This window comes from Lampetra fluviatilis, chromosome 4 (genome assembly GCF_964198595.1).
Source record: "Lampetra fluviatilis chromosome 4, kcLamFluv1.1, whole genome shotgun sequence".
Lineage (NCBI taxonomy): Eukaryota > Metazoa > Chordata > Hyperoartia > Petromyzontiformes > Petromyzontidae > Lampetra > Lampetra fluviatilis.
This window is the reverse complement of record NC_136278.1, coordinates 18,727,385-18,746,393: the sequence shown is the minus strand read 5'-3', so window position 1 is coordinate 18,746,393 and position 19,009 is coordinate 18,727,385. Positions and strand designations below refer to the sequence as shown.

Genomic DNA, 19,009 nt, shown 5'->3' with positions numbered 1-19,009 from the left:
GTGGGTGAGGCAGTTTAGGTGGTGTTGTAATCATGGTGTTAATGCCACTATGGTGTTAACGTGATGCAAGTGGTGTCTGTGAGTTTTTATTGTGGAGTAAATATTGTCTGTAACGTGTGATATTCACTACCATCATTATGATCATCGTCACTATCAACATCGTGGTATCATCACCATAGTCATTTTACCATCGTGTCATTACCATGTTATCATATTCATAATCATTAAGATGGTATTATCGTGGTGTTATCATCATCATCATCATTGTATTATTGTTATAATGACTGTGTAATTTGTCGTCGATCATCACGGTGTAGTGGTGTGTTTCAATGCAATGGCGTGGTGGTGGTCATCAGCATAGTGCCACTGTCAGGTGTCATCGTGATTTTATCATCGCCATCATGAGTAAATACTTGCGTCATCATCATGGTCCCATTTGTCATCTGATTCTTTATCAATGTCACCATGATAATCGTGTGATCATCACTGGCTTAATTGTGTCTTCATCACCATCACCTTTGTCAATCACAATGGTGTCATCATCATCACTAACCACCACGATAACGATGACCACCACCAGCACCACCACCGTGATGACCATCACACCTCGTTACCATCGTTGCCCGCGTCGTCGTCACCGTCGTCGTCGGGGCAGTGTCGGTGGCAGGCGCATGTGCGCACCACCATGACGTCCCTGAGGGCCACGCGGTCGCCCGCGCACCGCATGCGCACTGCGCGTGTCAGCGTGCGGTGCGGGGTGCAGCAGCGGCCATCGGAGCAGCCGCCGCAGTAGCGCGGGCGGTAGCGGCGCAGCGAGGTGCACGCGGCCCCGCCGGGCCCCGCTGGGTCCCGCAGACGCACCGGCGACGGTGCGCGGAACGTGCGAGTGCAGCGCTTGCCCGGCTGTTCGGGGGAAGGGGTGAAAAAAAATCTGAATATTTATTTTGACCGGAGGAGGAATCCGATGGGCTTTTAAGCTCTTTCTTACAGATGTTTAGTAGGGACGGGTCGGAATGTTACAACAACAAACAATACACAAACACAATAGGAGTGCAACGTATATTGGAAAGGTAAGCACATCACTTGAAGAAGTATTCAAATAATAACCCAACAATTTGTTTTATCTTACCAGGTAAAGCCCACTGGGCTATTAAGTTATTTTTCAGAAGCGACTTGGCCACAAATGATAGCTCAACACAGTGGCTTATTATGTATATATTTATAGCAGCAAAATAATGAAAATAATCTAAACGCACGTTGCAGAATGTGGAGGGAAAACCCGGAGGACCCGGAGAAAAAACATCCACGTGACCACGGGGAAATAGACACGAAAACTCCTGACCTCCTCTATACCAGTCAAGGAAGACAACATCACATCACCGTGGCACCCCTGATATAAATGATAAAAGTTCTAATTGTATATACATACCCTTAACTGGCGTCATCTGGCCTAACACCGTTTGAGACGAGGCTCAAAAGAAAGCTGTCTCTGGTTTGGACCAATCAGTTTAAAAGACAATGCATATATTATCAGAGTATGTTTTTTGTTTGCATTTTGACCACAAGTATTGTGTTCTTGGTTCTTTCGGTAAAGTCACATAGAAGGGAAATAATAAAATAATAAAAATAAACAGAATAAAATACAATTCTCATGACGTTTCGGCCACAACGCAAGCAGCCATCCTCAGGTGAAGAACAGGTCTGTCACCTGAGGACGGCTGCTTGCGTTGTGGCCGAAACGTCGTGAGAATTGTATTTTATTATGTTTATTTTTATTATTTTAGTATTTTCCTTCTACGTGACTTAACCGAAAGAACCAAGAATATGAATCCTTGCAGTCACGAAAGCTTTAAATCGAAACAAGTATTGTGGTTAATGCAGCCATGATTTCTTGTAAAAGGTTTCAGTTTGGTATTTTAACAACTTAACACCGGTTTTGTTGCCAGATTAAAGTAGAAAAACTTATTCTCATATTTTGGTACTGGCAAAGGAGGTCCCATGATACCCTTAACAGTTTTTAATGTATACGGTATCTGTTATAAACCATGGCGTTCCATTTGTGCGTTTGTCCGTCAACTAAATTATAAGAGCCTTCCAGAAGGCCTGAATGAAAACGTTATAGAAAGTGCCCCCCCCCGCCCAGATGTGGAGGTAAAAAGTTGATCCAACAGGTTTACAATTGTCGACCTCCCCAATTTGTTTGTATATACCTATACACCCTACATACAATAGTCAGTAGTATCTGCACACATTGTGGGGGTGAAGAGGACATCAATGGGGGCGACGGGCTAGGCGCAAAGCACCGAGAAGCCCTCCACAGGAGCTAGATTAAGACGGCCGTAAGCCGCCGACATTCTAGTCTTTAAAATACGGATGCCACGGTAGAAAGGGCATAGGATCAGTGTTGGGAAACGTGAGAGAGAGAGAGGAAGAGAGACAAAGAGAGAGCAACACCGCAGCACAGCGCTGGAGCAAGCAACAACAACGAGCGCCAGCCACAGCCGGGGCAACTCCAGAGCATCCATGGGGGACTCGGACCCTCCACGCTGTAGAGTTTCTGTGTATTTGTTGTTGTGTATTTGCTGGCTCATAGGCACGTAATGATCGAAACCAGCCACGATTGGATAAACCTCGGTATTCAGGGTCAACAATTTAAATCGTGTGTCGAGTCTTTATTTAGTTTCGAGAGGTGTTGCATGTTAACATCCCAGCCGTGCTGCGCTTTTGAGTCATTTCCAGAGATGGATGAAGGTAAGCGTCCCAACGTGGCGCCTATCGCGTCACAGAGCCTCGTGGCCAATCGGGGACCGACCCTGGAGGAGGATGCCATCGAAATGCTGCTCAGGTCACGAGGTGGCGCTCTTCTGTGCAAGGCAAAGATGACTTGCACCACAAATGTGAATCTCATGTATTTAACAAAGTACGTATGAAAAACTCAAATACAAAACTCTCCGTGCCCCATCAGTGACCAGGCCGAGACCACCGAACTGACCACATGTGAGAGCCTAGTACTGCACGTACTGTGTTAGATCGAATCAGTGCTCTTGGCATGGCACTCACGCTCGACGTGGCCATTTAGAGCCCTCGGCTGGAAAGTCCATCAAACAAAACGTAAAGGGGGGAATTAATTGCAAATCGTTGGGGTTGATGATGATAAGCAGTGCAGGGTACCCGAAGGAAGTTCCCTCCACGCGAGGCAGAATCAGATTCAGCCTCCACTCCCCAACGTTCTCTCGGAACCCGCCGCCAATTTGAGAGGCCGCGATATTTCACGGACTCGCAGCGCCATTTGCTGCACGACCTCGCTCCTCCGTCCTGGCACGCGAGGTCTACCATACCTACCAAATCCTTATCAGTGCCTGCCTTATTACAGACCAATTCAGACATTATTGGTCACCCTGTGCCCCGCATAAAATCTCCTACAAAGTCCCATCACAAGGGAGAAACACAAATAGACATTTTTCTCGTATTGAAACGGCTCTCCGCCGTAGAGACCTGAAAACTAAATTCCCTATACAAGAAGATGGGGAAACCGTATGGTTTAGGTATGGGTCTACAGCAGCGTGGAAGCCGGAGGGGAATGGCTTCATTCACCTCCGCATCAGTGATTCGGCAAATCTCTAACACTCGATTTATTGAACGTCACCCGCCTCGTGGTGCGTGTAGAATCTCTCGTGCCTGGCAGAGTTTGAATGACCCTATGGGACCTTTTTGCCAGTATCAAAGTATGAAAAAATAAGAATAAGTTTTAACCTTTCTCGCAATAAATAGGTGTTAAGCTGTTCAAACACCAAATAGAAACCTTGTGCAAGGAATCAAGTCTGAATTAACCAAACGTACTTGTGGTGAACCTGCAAAAAAACTATATACATATACTGCATACATGAACCAATTATTATATATACATATTTATAGATAAACCAATGAATTAATATGAAATGGTACTGATTAGTAAAGGTGTTCCAAAAGGACTGTACACATATATCGTGTATTTTGTGGAGAAAAAAATAACGTGCACTGTAATTTTTCTGTCTTTGTGAATGATATTTGTTTACATTTATGAAGTTATTTCATTCGTGCACTAAAGGTGTTTTTTTTATTTGTGCTTATGTACCCCAGGTCTCATTTGCAAAGGCACTTTTGTCTTAATGGGCTTCCACCTGGCTATGGGTAAAGTTAATTGGCTGATTGATATACAGTACTGTATATAGAGCTTCCACCTGTCCAGATATAAACCAGAACCACGTCACGATTTTAATAACCATCCCATCTGAGTACCATTGCAGTGGTGGTGTTGATCGTGGGGTGGTTGCCACATCACGGCAGGGTTTCTCACAACTTATTGGTAGACTAGAGTAGGCACGTGAAAAGTAGCAACCGCCATAGCCAGATGAGGTATACTTGATGTGGTGTGCTGGGCGAGGAAATATTTTGTGGGCAGCCGACCCAGACAGACCTGGCTGGCGAGAATCAATCTGAAAGTTGTGGACCATACAGTAACACCAGCTGCCCACGTTGATCGTTCGCTGCCAACATTTAAGATAATTCAACACGAAGAGACTGTTGAAGCCGTGCAAGTGGCTCCACGCGGACAGAGAATCGCTCCTTTTGTGTTTAGTGTGTTCCCCTTCCCTCCCGCATCTCCGATGAGCATGGTTGGCTACGTACGGCGCGAAAGAAGTTCATCATACACACACATGTACCCGCCGCTGATCAACTTGTCGCCACACGGCGGAGGAGGGAGAAGCGCTGCGACGGTGGCTGTCACCTTTCTCGGCGGAGGAACGGGCAGGTCGCAGGGCCGTACGACGCACGCGCGCGACTGCCGCTCCATGCGGCAGCGCGGGTTCTCGGTGGAGACGCGCGTGGAGATGCCCGCCCCGCAGCTCCGCGAGCAGGCGCTCCACTCGCTCGAGTAGCCTATCTCGCACGTGAAAGGGGGCCCGGCTGCAGCCGCTCCCCCGGCTGGTTCCCCATCAGCAGCAGCCTCGGAGCCGGATGATGACGACCCCCCCGGTGGCGCCACCACCACCATCATCGTGTCCTCCTGGCGAAACGCTGGGGTGGGGGGGCGAGACGTTTCACAGGGAGAAGGGAGCAGCTTGAGGATGGCATTCTGCAGATTGTGTAACCGCAGTGAAGACCGGCGTGGAAACTGAAACTAAGATATTTGTATTTACCAGGTGGAGCCCGCTAAGCTATGTAGCTCTTTTTCAGATGCGACCTGGCCGCAAATGATAGTTCAATAAAGTGGCGTATCACGTGGAAAGATTTCGCAGCCAAATACTCCAAATGCACGTTGATTCTAAATGTGGAGAAAAAAACCGAAGGAGGACCCTGAGAAAAATCAACATGACCACGGGGAAAACATGCAAACTCCAAGTACTGTATACTGCAGCCGTCAGGGTCGGAATAGAACCCACGCCCTTCTTCATACCAGGAGAGGGAGATAACATCTTGTCAACCACGGCGTGGAGATGGAGCGACGAAGGCGAGGCAGATGGTGGCGTCATAAGACTGTCAGGGTTTGTGACTGGGTGGAGGAGGCCTCCATCCAGAAGTTGATTGAGCATGGCTGTTCATGTTACTGTGCAGCATCTTGAGACACAAGTGCATGGATATCCTATGCACATTCGACTTATATTAGAGGGGAATTGGTGAACCATGTTCCTGATGGGCTAGAGCAAGATTTCCAAAACTCCTGACCATGCACTCAATCTCACTCTGCCTTTCTATGTTCAGAAATCTTTCCTCTTCGAGTACAAATTAAGATGTTACGTACCACACACGCCTGGTGATTTGTGAATCTGACTCACGTGGAATTGCCAATTATAATGAAGCGATAGATAATAAAAGCAATTCAGAGTGATTCCTTGCACGAATGAGCATTGAGGCATTGGTGCTCATATCTCCCGTTTACAGCCCTGAGCCACTGGTAACAAATTACACATTCCCATGGCGGGGTGTAGTCTATCCATAGAACAACCACTATTGACTTATCCGAAAAGTTTATCTTGATCCATAATCGTGGCGAAACCCAGAGGCTTTTGTCGTACTGGCTGGAGTGCTGCGTGATTACGCAGCATAATCAGCAGAGGGCAGCACAGCAAAGCGGCTGCCGGTGGTTAAACCCGCTGCCGTCACGAACGTATTTGGGGTGACATTTTGACACGCGTGAGTTTGAGCACCAGCTCGCGCGCAGCAGGTGCTGGCTGTATCGTTACATCGCAAGGATCGTGAGAGGTGGCGACGGCTCGGGGCGGCCTCCATCCAGCAGTGGATTGATTGGACGTAGTTAATGATGGTGATACTGAGTTTGAGTGTACTGGTACGCTACCCTATTCGTGTCAGAATCTTTAGACTTCCCCATTTTGTAAATAGGGACTACACATTTATCCCGACCATAGGAATGTGGAATTTCCACCTGTGGCTCAGGCTCGGTTGTGTAGATGAGTTCTGGTGCACCTTGGCCTTTGCCTGGACTCGAATCGCTCAGGTGAGAAACTGCGGTCAGAGTTCATATCTCGGTCGGTGATTGGTTCAGCCCATCATCATCCCACCAGGGTCACTAAAATTTGTAACCACTGTGAATTCAACATAAGTTTGCATTTTAAAACTGTCCCACTCCCTATGAATGTGGAATTTTTACCAAAAATGTAGTGCGCTTTTTATTGAGCGAGGAGGCATACATGGGATGATGGTGTAAGTTGGCAAGCGGCCAGAATGTTAACGCTCAGCTTTCTGATTAGTAGTCGAGTTCTTGCATTTTAATTTTAGCCATTCTCAATCTACTGCTGCACGAGGGCCTCCCCACACCGTGTCACTATATTGGACTTGTTTGACCACACTTCACTCGTTAGTGCGGTTTGATGAAGGGCAAGACTAGACCCGGTTCGGATATCATTCGCCACTTTATGTTGGCAGTGGCCTGGAAACAAACTCGGGTCCATGGGTTCATAGCGCAGTGTGTGAACCATTGCGCCACTGCTGCAGCTCCTTCACCTGCTCGTGTATTCCACATCGCAATAATGTGTCAGGAATTTGACGTTGAGCAGTTCGGCGATTTTTTTTCTCTCCAACGGCTGAGCGTAAACAACCCCGCAATTCACGGTGAAATATCGCACAGGCGGTGTGTGCGTGGCGTTATTTACATGCGCACTGCGCATTGGGGATGGAGGGGGGGCTCATTGGAAAGGTCGTAGTCTAATTGGCTTTAAACACGTACATTGTGATATTTATCCTTCACAACATAAACATCTGCCCTGCGGCTCCTTAATGAGCGACTGGTAAAGGTCGACATCGACGCTTGTGGCCCAGTGGTCAGAGCACTTGCAACTTCGCTGGCTCCAAGCAGAGTCGGTGGCCATATCCCGGCCAGGGCACCAATGTAACGTCTGCTTTGAAGTGACCGTGGTTTCGGTAGGCCGGGTGACTCACGGTGCTCAGGGGGCTCATAATTGCCATGTCAGAGAAGGTGGCTTCAACCATTTTAATCACTTCGGAACAGAGGTGAGGACAGCAGCAGCCAATCCACAGAGGTCATGACACACAACCTATGATACCAGAATAGCGCTGTTACCTTAGAAATACATAATTGGAATGCCTGATAATTTGAAGAAAGTATGGTGGTTAAGGAATTTGATTGGATGCATACAAACATGTGGTAATTATTAATGAACGCATCTGGAAAGTAATACTCTGCCTGTGACTACGAGTGCATGTGGAGGATATTCGCAACTCCATGGTGGGATTTGGATAAGCAACTTAGAAGTACTGCATAGAACGTGACACGAAAGTGGGGAGCCTATGTGGCCGTCTGCCCTGCATATGGCCCCAGGGATAATCGTGACCAGTGATTTGTAAACACAGCTCAAATTGCTTGAAGATGCGACAGTGGCTGGTGTATTTGGAATCTTTGGGGCCGCAGACTATGGGAATCAATGCCCACTGAGAGCGTAAATATGCAATTAAGCGTACAGGTGAGAGGTAATACAATATGTTAATACATGGAGTGGCCCACCGGGCATTTGCCCGGACTGCTGACCTATGGCTAGTCGGCAGCCTGACCGTGAGCGTTGCCTTGTCACCCGTACCGGCCATCGCGTCGTGCCCTCCGAGCACCTCCCTGGTCCGCTTGCCGGCGCCCGCCGCCTCTGGCTGCCCGCACACCCACTCGTGGCAGCACTTTCCCGGCGGGGGCGGCACGCGCCGCGGCTCGGGGCAGCTGGGCGAGGGCAGCATCTCGGAGTGGGGGCAGGTGGGCACGCAGGCCAGGCTGCCGGCACGGCACGAGCAGTACTGCTCGCAGCCCATGTGGAACCTCTCGCCGTCGCGGTACAGCACTCCGCCGAATTCGCACGACCGCGCGGAAGGTGGTGGCGGTGGTTGTGGGGGCCGCGGCGCCACCATGGCAGTGCCAGAGACACGGCGACCTACAACAGCCAGCAGAGGGAGAGAGGTAGGGGAAGGGATGCGCCGATTGTTGCAACGTTAGCAAACCAAACCGTGGACCATAGCAGTCTAACCAATGTGGTCTGTGCTCCTCCAATGGAGGAGGAACGGCGAAATTTCACGAACTCTCTCTCTCTCTACTAAGGCTCTCTCATCGTGGCCAGATGGAAAATGTTAGTCTATGGGCAACATGTTAGTCTATGGGTAATGTAAGCCTATAATTGGCAGTGCTAGTCTGTCAGCAATCTTAGCCTATGGGCAGTGTAAGCTTATAGACAATGTTAGTATATGGGCATTGTAAGCCTATGGGCTATTTTCGTCTATGGGCAATGTAAACCTATGGGCAATGTATGCCGATGGGTAATGTTCGTCTATGGGTAATGTTTGTCTATGGGTAATGTAAGCCTATGCACAATGTTAGTCTTTGGGCAGTGATAGTCTACGGTGCAAAGCTAGTCTATGGGCAATGTAACCCGATGGACAGTGTTAATAATGTGCACGAATAGAACTACAACGTTTCCGCACGCAGGACAGCAGGAGGAAACATTCGTAAAGTTGAGTTTGAGTTACTTGTAGACTGTAATGTAGTTTGTTGGGTTTTTTTAGGGGGGTGGGAGTAGATGGGGGAGTGGTGGGAGCTAAATAAGCAAATATGCAAAGAAGCTTACACTCTGACAATATTTGCAACTTCACCACCCACACCCGCTGCACCGGCCATCAGAATGGAGCGACTCACTGGGCATTTGCCCGGACTGTTGCCCTATGGCTAGACGCGGGCCTGACCGTGAGTGCTTTAGCCTTGTCACCCGTACCGGTCATCGCGATGTGCCCTCCGAGCACCTCCCTGGCCCGAATGCCGGCGCCCGCCTCCTCTGGCTGCCCGCACACCCACTTCTCACAGCACTCCCCAGGCGGGGGCGGCACGCGCCGCGGCTCGGGGCAGCTGGGCGAGGGCAACAGCACGGACTGGGGGCAGGCGGGCACGCAGGCCAGGCTGCCGGCGCGGCACGAGCAGTGCAGCACGCAGCTCACGCGAAATTTCTCGCCGTCGCGGTACAGCACCCCGCCGAATTCGCACGACCGCGCCAGAGGTGGTGACGGTGGCTGTGGCCGCGGCGGCGCCACCAACATGGCAGTGCCTGAGGCACGGCGAACTGGGATGAGCAGGGGAGGGAGGGAGCGTGAGAGCGACGTGTTCACGCAGAGCTCCTGGCCTTATCTCTAAAAACGTTATTTTTTTCACATTTTTTTTTTATTTTCTTTTCATCAACAGTACGTGTTTTGCTTTATACACATTGTGATCATTTGTTTGCTCATTTAGTCAACGTTTTTGTATTTTTCTTTGTTCTTTTCTGGTTTGTTTCACTGTTCAGGGCGTGGCTCTGCGGTGCAATGGTGGCTTTGTTCTCTGCACAATCCCCAGTTTAATTTTATAGTTGATTTCATAATTACACGTTTTTATATATTTTTTTTCGATTTTGAGTTTTTTTTTCCTTCAAACTATTAATTAAGTTTCGTGATATTTTATATTTTGTTTGGTGTGGTTCCACATGAACACATCCGTGCATCCCATTTAAACCCCTTTTATTTAGTACTGTGAGTGTGTTCACGTTATTATAATTTTTTTGGCATGCTCCTTTTTCTACATTTTCTGTTTTCTTCTCTTTTTGTAAGCTACTGAGGACTATCAATTATGTTACCCTCTCGCCAGGGGAGCTTTCTGTGAATAGATTTAACGGTATTAAGAGAAGTTGGTCAAAACAACATAGACCATCTTTATAGAATAATGCTTATTTCTTTATTTTCCTGGCTTTTGAAAACAGATATTTGATTTAGTAGTTGTGTGTGACATATCCCACACACGTGAAAATGTCCACCTGATCAGTAACAACGTATGTGTAGCTACCATGCCTACGCAAGCCAAGTCTCCGGGGCCTGCAAGGTGCCTTCTCGCGAGTGTGGATACACTGCCCGACTTCCACCAATGTCCCGATCAACATCTACGTCGAAGCGCTGGCCGCCGTCGTGCCTGCAGGCTCAATAAAGTACGCCTCCAAGTTGAGCGGAAAGGCGATTTTCTTCATGGGGTCCAAGAAAATGGCAAATACCGCCATGGGGAAGGGGCTGACTGTTGACAATTGGCACCTCACCTTGGAGCCACTGTCATCGCCGTCGGTATGCGTAATCATATTCAACGTCCCCCCCTACATTTCTGATGAAGAAATATGAGACAACCTGGCTAAGTTGGGTACACTGACCTCATATGTACAGCATGTGCCTTTGGGCTGCAAACAATCCCACCTTGAGGCATGTCTTGTCTTTCAGAAGGCAGGTCTACATGCTGGTGCCCAATGGGCAGCTGGGGGAGGGCCCCTTTACGTTAATAAACTGAGGTAGGGCCCATAGGCTGTTTTACTGTAGGGACGTATTAAAATGCAACCTATGCAAAGCAGAGGGGCATGTTAAAAAAACGTCCCGAAGACAGCAAATGCCCAACCCAACAACGAGGGGACTGTGAAAAAGGTTGATAAAGAAAAACACCCAACAGATGACTAAGGAGAAAGCCCTCACCACAGAGCTCACGCGGGATGGCAGTAGACCCCGCTCCAACTGAAGATACATTTTGTAGATGATTCAGCTTCGTTATCTCCAGAGTCAAGTGGGCATGAAGTCGGTCCTTTAAAAGATCTCCCAGAGTTGAAGTTGGACATCGCACCCATGCCTGGGGGATATACGGAGAGCACTGGTGGCAAAGACAGGGTCTTCGCCATTCCCAGATGCTCGTAGAGGTGGGACACGCATAGGGAAAAAACCCCGTGCTGGAACCAAGACAAAATCCAGAATGCGTATTCTGTGGTGAGCTCGAAACAGTGGCACATCAATACATACCCTGCAAAAGCCTAGACTCACTCGATTCATGGCTTGGCTTCACGAACGAAGATCTAGGAAGGACATCCACGTCTTCTGCAGGCACGCTGGTGGCTGACGAGGCCTATACGGGACAAGCAGGTCCTGCCACAACGGCTGCAAGTATAGGTCTGATCTGGGATGGGTGCTGAGGGATCATGGTTCTTCCTCCTCCTCCCTTTGTCTTCCATACGGGCCCTGCGGGTATCTTCGAAGAAGGAGGTGGCCTGGTGGACTGTGTGCCGCCAGGAGTTGCGATCAGCTGCTTGTGTTGCCCACTGGCGGTGATCGATGCAGCAAGCAGTGAGGGACTTCTTCAGGGAGTCTTTGTATCGCTTTCGTGGTGCCCCTATGTCGCGATGGCCAGAGGACACTTCCCCATACAGCACAATCTTAGGTAAGCGGTGGTTCTCCATCCTGGCGATGTGCCCTGCCCAATGAAGCTGTGTCTTGAGGAACATGGCCTCGATGCTGATGACCTTCGCTGACTTGAGGACTTCAGTGTTGGCGACGAAGTCACTCCAGTGAATATTGAAGATTGTGTGGAGGCAGCGCTGATGGAAACGCTCGAGGAGACTCAGGTGACGACGGTACGTGACCCAGGACTCAGCGCCATACAGGAGAGTGGTCAGCACAACTGCTTTGTAGACGTTGACCTTTGAGGCTCTTTTAAGGTTGCTGTTGTTCCAGACACGTTTTTATAGTCTGCCAAATGCACTGTTTGCCTTGGCCAGCCTGTTGTCGACTTCGTTGTCGATCTTGGCGTCAGACGAGATCACGCACCCCAAGTAGATGAACTGGTGGACAGCTTTCAGTTCTGTTTGTTCAATGAAGATGCTTGGTGGATGGTGCTCCTCATGGGGTGCGGACTGATGAAGAACATCAGTCTTCTTCAGGCTGACTTCAAGGCCGAAGATCTGAGCTGTTTTCGCGAAACAGGACGTAATTCGCTGCATAGCTGCCTCTGTGTGAGCAAGGAGGGCGGCATCGTCAGCAAATAGCAGCTCCCTGATCAGTTGCTCCATGGTCTTTGTGTGGGCCTGCAAACGCCTCAGGTTGAACACTCTCCCGTCGAGACGAAAACGGATGTATACGCCATCAGCGTCGTCGAGGTCCTCTGTGGCCTGCTGGAGCATCATGCTGAACAAAATGGTGAAGAGCGTGGGAGCAAGAACACAGCCCTGTTTCACGCCATTTGCAATAGGGAAGGGCTGCGAGAGATTGTTGCTATGTCTGACTTGTCCAAGCTGGTCTTCATGAAGCTGGACGATCATGGTGAGGAACTTCGGTTGGCAGCCTAGCTTTTCCAGGCTTTTCCAAAGTCCCTGCCTGCTCACGGTGTCAAACGCTTTTGTCAGGTCCACAAAGGTGACGTACAGCGCTTTGTTTTGCTCCCGGCACTTTTCCTGAATCTGCCTCAGGACAAACACCATGTCTGTGGTTCACCGGTTGGCTCTAAAGCCACACTGGGTCTCTGGGAGGTGATCTTCAGCTATTGCGGGTACCAGTCTATTCAGCAGTACTCTTGCGAGGATTTTGCCGGCGATGGACAGAAGTGTTATGCCACGATAATTGGAACAGTCTGATTTCTCCCCTTTGTTCTTGTACAGGGTGATGATGACTGCATCTTTGAGATCTTGAGGGAGTTCACCCTGCTCCCAACAGCAGACGAAAAATTCATGGAGTTTGGTGTGCAGTGCTGGGCCTCCGTTCTTCCATACTTCAGGAGGGATGCCATCAACTCCTGCAGCTTTACCACTCTTCAGCTGTTTAATGGCTTCCTCAGTCTCTTGTAATGTTGGTGCCACATCCAGTTCGGTTTTCACTGGTTGTTGTGGGATGCGGTCAATCGCTGGTTCTTGGACTGAGCGGTTAGCATTGAAGAGCGTGTAGAAGTGCTCAAACCAGCGGTTCAGGATTGAGTCCTTTTCGGTGAGCAGTTCTTTCCCGTCTGCACTCCGCAGGGGGCTCAGGATTTGGTACGAGGGGCCATATACCGATTTTAGAGCTTCGTAGAATCCGTCGCCAGTATCAGTGCAAACCTGAGTTTTTACTGCGAGGTTGGTCCACCACTCGTTCTGAATCTCTCGAAGCTTGCGCTGGATGGTGCTGCATTCCAGGCAGAAGGCTGCTTTTTTGTGCGGGCAGGATGGTCGGGCCAGGTGGGCCTGGTGTGCTGATCTCTTCTTTGACAGCAGCTCCTGGACTTCTAAGTTGTTCTCATCGAACCAATCTCTGTTTTTCTTCGTGGAGAATCCGAGGGTATCTTCAGATGTTTGCAGAACAACAGTTTTGATGCGGTCCCACAGCACTTCAGGAATCGGAGGCGAGTCTCCTAGGCAGCTCGGTTCCTCTAGCCTAGATCGTAGGCTTTTCTGGAAAGCTGCTTTGACCGCGGCAGACTGAACGGCTGCAGACTTTGAGCTTCTTCGTCGGGGCGCCACCGTTCCTTGGTCTGGGTTTAAAGTGAAAGCTGAGTTTGCAGCGGACAAGACGGTGGTCTGTGTGACACTCGGCGCTGGGCATTACCCTGGTGTGAAAGACATATTTTAGGTCACGCTGGCGCACAAGGATGTAGTCTATGAGATGCCAATGTTTTGACCGAGGGTGCATCCAGGTTGTTTTCAGACTGTCTTTCTGCTGGAAGATGGTGTTGGTAATGGAAAGCTGCTGTTCCGCACAGAGTTCAAATAACAAGCGTCCATTGTCGTTGCAGCTGCCCACGCCGTGCCTTCCAAGTACGCCTCTCCAGGTTTCCGAGTCTCTGCCCACTCTGGCGTTGAAGTCGCCAAGGATGACAATCTTGTCGTCAGCTGGGATATCCTGCAGAAGGCTGCGTAGGTCGGAGTAAAACTTGTCTTTATCAGCGGGATCTGCCTGGAGAGTTGGAGCGTACACACTGAGCAGCGTTGCGTGTTGTTGGTCACGAAGTGGTAGACGCATTGAGATGATGCGGTCAGAGTGACCAGTTGGCAGGCTTGCAAGCTTGGTAGCGATAGAGTCCCTGATCATGAAGCCGACACCTGAACGGCGTCTCTCTGTCGCTGGTTTACCTGACCAGTAGAGAGTGTAACCTGCGCCATGCTCCCTCAGACTGCCTTCCTCTGAAAAGCGGATTTCGCTGAGGGCGGCGATGTCAACATCCAGCCGAGCGAGTTCGTGTGCAATTAAAGCAGATCGTCGCTCAGGTCGAGTGCTGTCAGCTGAGCCTAGCATGGTTCTGATGTTCCAGCATGCGAGTTTGAGTCCTTTCCCACCTTTTAAGGCGAGTGGGATGCGCCGTCGATTCTTTGATGTAATTCGACCGCATATGAAGATGCCCGTTGACCGCGGTAAGCCAACTAAGGGAAGAGGAGACGAGCTTTGTTTAGGCCACCTTTTCTAGGCCCCTCTCCGTGTGGAGCAAGCAGTGCTGTCCCTAGAAAAGGCTGCTTGGTCGCTCAGGGTGCTGCCGGGTGATGATGTCGTTTCCAGGTCATCATCAGACGACCACTTGCGCCTGAGCCGCCTGCATGCAGGATTGAGACTGCGGCTGCCAGTGTCATCTTACTCCTGCCGAGTTCGCCCCTTTCCCATCGCTACAGGACTTAGTGAGACCGGGGGGGGGGGGGGGGTAGACGTGAAGATTTCCTTCTTGCCTGCGCAAAGGAGCTTTCAAGTGGAGTGCAGTGTGCACAGAACTGACCCCACCCTTTAAACCCGGGGTTCGTCTGCCATGGCCTAGCAAGCTGGGACGGTGACAGCGAGGTCCTCGGGCCGTAGGTTTTACATCAGAGTTTCCTTCTCCTAGGTAGACGGCCTTCCAAGGCTGAAGAGATCCACCTTCCCTGCTATTTGAAACCATAGCTGGTAGGCCACAGCCGCAGTCCACAGTAACGAAGTGGCGCGCCTTAGTCCCGAACACTTGGCCGTTGGGTCCTAACGAGTCCCTTCCACCCTGGCCGGTGACTCCGTCGTGGGAGTTCATTCGCCCAGTGATGCAGTGTTGACATCACCCCCTCACGTCGTTTAGCCCGCCAGCTGAAGCGGTTTACCGGGGTGTGGCACTAGGAGCCAAACGTGAGAGATTTAGGAGATGGATGAGGACCAGTGTTTCCGTCCACTCAAAAATTGAGTGCAGCTACCAGAAAACAAAGGTACTAGAGCTCCCTACACTCGATAAGCTGCTACGAAATATCCTATTCAAAATTTTATTTTTGGATATAGGGGGAATGAGGGCACCAAAGATATAGAAGGGTTGGTGAACTTCATCATGAACAATGCCAAACTGGCTCTCTATGGGGCCAGAAAATGCGCAATTGAAGGAAGCGGCTTTTCCAGCCACTGTCGCATCTTCAAGGCCCTGGTTTCTGCCAGAATTTGGCTGGAATTTCGGTACACTCAGTTAACGGGGGGTGTCGCATCCGTTTACACAAGTTGGACTACCGAGGGTGCTTTGTGTAATGTTACTAATGCAGGGGATCTGGTAATGGATTTTTGAGGATGCTTTTTCTTGTTTGTGCGCAAAATGGGATTTATGTTACACGGGAAAACCGTGTGATATCTTTGATTAAATAAGGGGCACAAAAGCAAACGAAAACATCGACATGATGAACGAAGCAAATTGCCGAATAACCGAGCATTTTTTTGTTTCTTCTGATTATAAAAAAAGGAGGGAGGGAGGCGCCGATTACTGCAACGTTAGCAATCCAAACAGTGGACCATCGCAGAGAAACCACTGTGGTCTAAGCTCCTTCAACGGAGGAGGAACGGCGAACCTTCACGAACTCTCTCTCTGCTGGAGCACTCTTGTCATGGCCAGCAGACCTCGACATTGGCATCGAGTCTATGGGCAATGTTAGTCGATGGGAAATGTTAGTCTATGGGCAATGCGAGTTGATGGGCAATTTTAGTATATGGGCAATGTTAGTCTTTTGGCAATTTCAGTCTATGGGCAATGTTATTCTATGGGCAATGTAAGCCTCTGTAAAATGTTAGACTATTGGCAATGTTAGTCTATGGGTAATGCTAGTCTATGGAACTGCTAGTTTTGCGGGAATTTAAGCCTATAGCCAATGTTGGACAATGGGCAATGCTCGTCTTTGGGAAATTTTAGTCTATGGGCAATGCTAGTTTAAGGGCAATAAGCCTATGGAAAATGTTAATCTTTGGGCAATGTAAGCCTATGTGCAATGTAAGCCTATTGGAAATGATCGTCACGTGCACGAATTGAACTACAGCGTTTCCGCATGCAGGACAGCAGCGGGCAACATTCGTAAGGTGGAGTTTGAGATACTTGTCGACTGTGTTTTCTTTTTTTGTGGGGGGGGGGGGGTAGATGGGGTAGTGGTGGGAGATGAACAAGCAATGAAGCGTTTGCATGAGGTAATACAATATTTAAATTAAAAAAAGTAATTTTTAAACTCCGATTATATTTGCAATTTCCCCTCAAAGACTCACTCCATAGTCCCTCAGAATTGAGTGGCCCACCAGGCATTTGCCCAGACTGCTGCCCTATGGCTAGACCGTGGCCTGACCCTGACCTTTGCCTTCTCACCCGTACCGGCCATCGTGTCGTGCCGTCCGAGCACCTCCCTGGTCCGATTGCCGGGGCCCGCCGCCTCTGGCTGCCCGCACACCCACTCGTGGCAGCACTTTCCCGGAGGGGGCGGCACGCGCCGCGGCTCGGGGCAGCTGGGCGAGGACCGCATCTCGGACTGGGGGCAGGCGGGCACGCAGGCCAGGCTGCCGGCACGGCACGAGCAGTACTCCTTGCAGTCCACGAGAAACCTCTCACCATCGCGATACAGCACCCCGCGGAATTCGCACGACCCCACAGGCGGTGGTGGCTGTGGCAGCGGCGGTGCCACCACGGCTGTGCCAGAATCATGGCGACCTGGGATGACCAGGGGAGGGAAATAGGGAGGCGCCGATTAATGCAACGTTAGCAACCGTGGATCATTGCAGTTGTAACCACTGTAGTCTGCGATCCTCCTATGGAGGAGAAACGGCGAAACTTGTTACCCTATGGGCAATGTTAGTATATGGGCAATGTTAGTTTAGGGGCAATGCTATTCTACGGGAAACGTGAGCCTATGATGAACAATGTTAGTCTATGGGAAATGTAAGCCTATGGGCAATGTTAGTCTATTGGCGATGTTAGTCTATGGGCAATGTAAGCCTTTGATGGACAAAGTTAGTCTACGGGGAATTTAAGCTGATGGGCGATGTTAACCTATTGGTAAGTTAAGTCTATGGGAATGTTAGTCCATGGGCAATGCAATTCTATGATTGACAATGTTAATCTATGGGCAATGTTAGTCTACGAGTAATGTTAGCCTATGGGCAGTGTAAGCCTATGGGGAATGTTAGTCTATGGGCAGTGTTATTCAATGTGCAATGATATTCCTTGGGCAATTTTAGTCTATGGGCAATGCTCGTCGATAGAAAATATTTGTCTATGGGCAATGTTAGCCGATTTTGGACAATGTTAGTCTATGAGCGATGTAGGCCTATGGGCAATGTTAGTCTATTGGCAATGCATGCCTATGATGGGTAATGTTAGTCAATGGACAATTTAAGCCGATGGGCATTGCTAGGGATTAGAGAATGAAATTAATTTGCAATGTGTATCTATTGTCCCCCCCCCCCCGCCTTCGCACGTGAATGGCTCACAAGTGACGTCATAACATCTATCCCTCTAAGGAACGAAATAGCAGAATTTCTCTACAAATCTGGCTGTTGCGTGCTGATGCTTGTCGTTATTATTGGCGAAACGTCGAACTCAGATTGTAAATGTTGTGGATGTGTTCTCCAACACGACGGTGTGCTGTGCTAGTAACGAATTGGCATGTTCTGTTTACGTGACAAACATTACTAACTGGCCTACGCGTCAAACAAACTTAAGTAGTTGCGTGGGTGGAGGGGTTGGGGGGTAGATGGGGGAGCGGTGGGGGCTAAAGAGCACCCACAATAATGTTTGCTTCGTGCACCCAACCCATGGGCCACCATCACCGCTACATTCCACACCCATTACTTAACGTCTCACTCTCTGTACTTGAATAAAAAAAAAATTTGCTTTTGTTCAGGCGTTCGAGAAAATGAGGAGCGGTGGTGCAGCTGTTAGCGCACTGGGCGGACGCGACCTCGCTCACCTACGCACACGCCCATGCCACCCCTTCTACCGGACTCGTGCCGATGCTGCTGCTGCTGGTGGTGGTGCTGCTGCTGGTGGTGCTGCTGCTGGCGGTAGCGACACACGAGGCCGGCTCGCTGGTCGCACGCGACGCCCTCGCCACACGGTTGCCCGCGCAGCCTCGGGCACACCTCGCAGCAGCCGCACGCGTCGCGCACTGGAGCCGCGCCCCCAGGGCACCGCGAGGGGGCGACGCCCGCGGGGCACCGGCACGGGGAGGGGCAATCCGCCTGCCGCGCCTGCCGCGCCTCCGCCTCCAGAAGCTGCGGCTGAAGCGGTGGTGCACGGGCAGAGCGATGGTGCAGCGGTTAGCGCGCTGCGCTACGAACCTGGCGACCCGGGTTCGATTCGCGCTCACGGCCAACATCAGTGACGCTTATCTGAACTGGTCCTGGGCCTCCCCTAGGTCGACTCAGCCTCAAATGAGGACCTGGTGCGATGTGTAAACATCGCCACTAGGGAGACAAAGGCGGCTGG

General features: G+C 50.2%; 1 protein-coding gene across 1 annotated transcript; it reads right to left on the bottom strand.

The window, feature by feature from the left end:
• Positions 1-600: 600 nt before the first annotated feature.
• On the bottom strand, positions 601-9,537 carry LOC144931396 (CCN family member 2-like; the record flags this gene model as incomplete). Its single annotated transcript, XM_078855203.1, has 4 exons — positions 601-903; positions 4,769-5,058; positions 8,094-8,432; positions 9,264-9,537. Coding segments are annotated over 4 exons (1,206 nt in total), but the record flags the coding sequence as incomplete, so codon positions are not given.
• Positions 9,538-19,009: the final 9,472 nt, after the last annotated feature.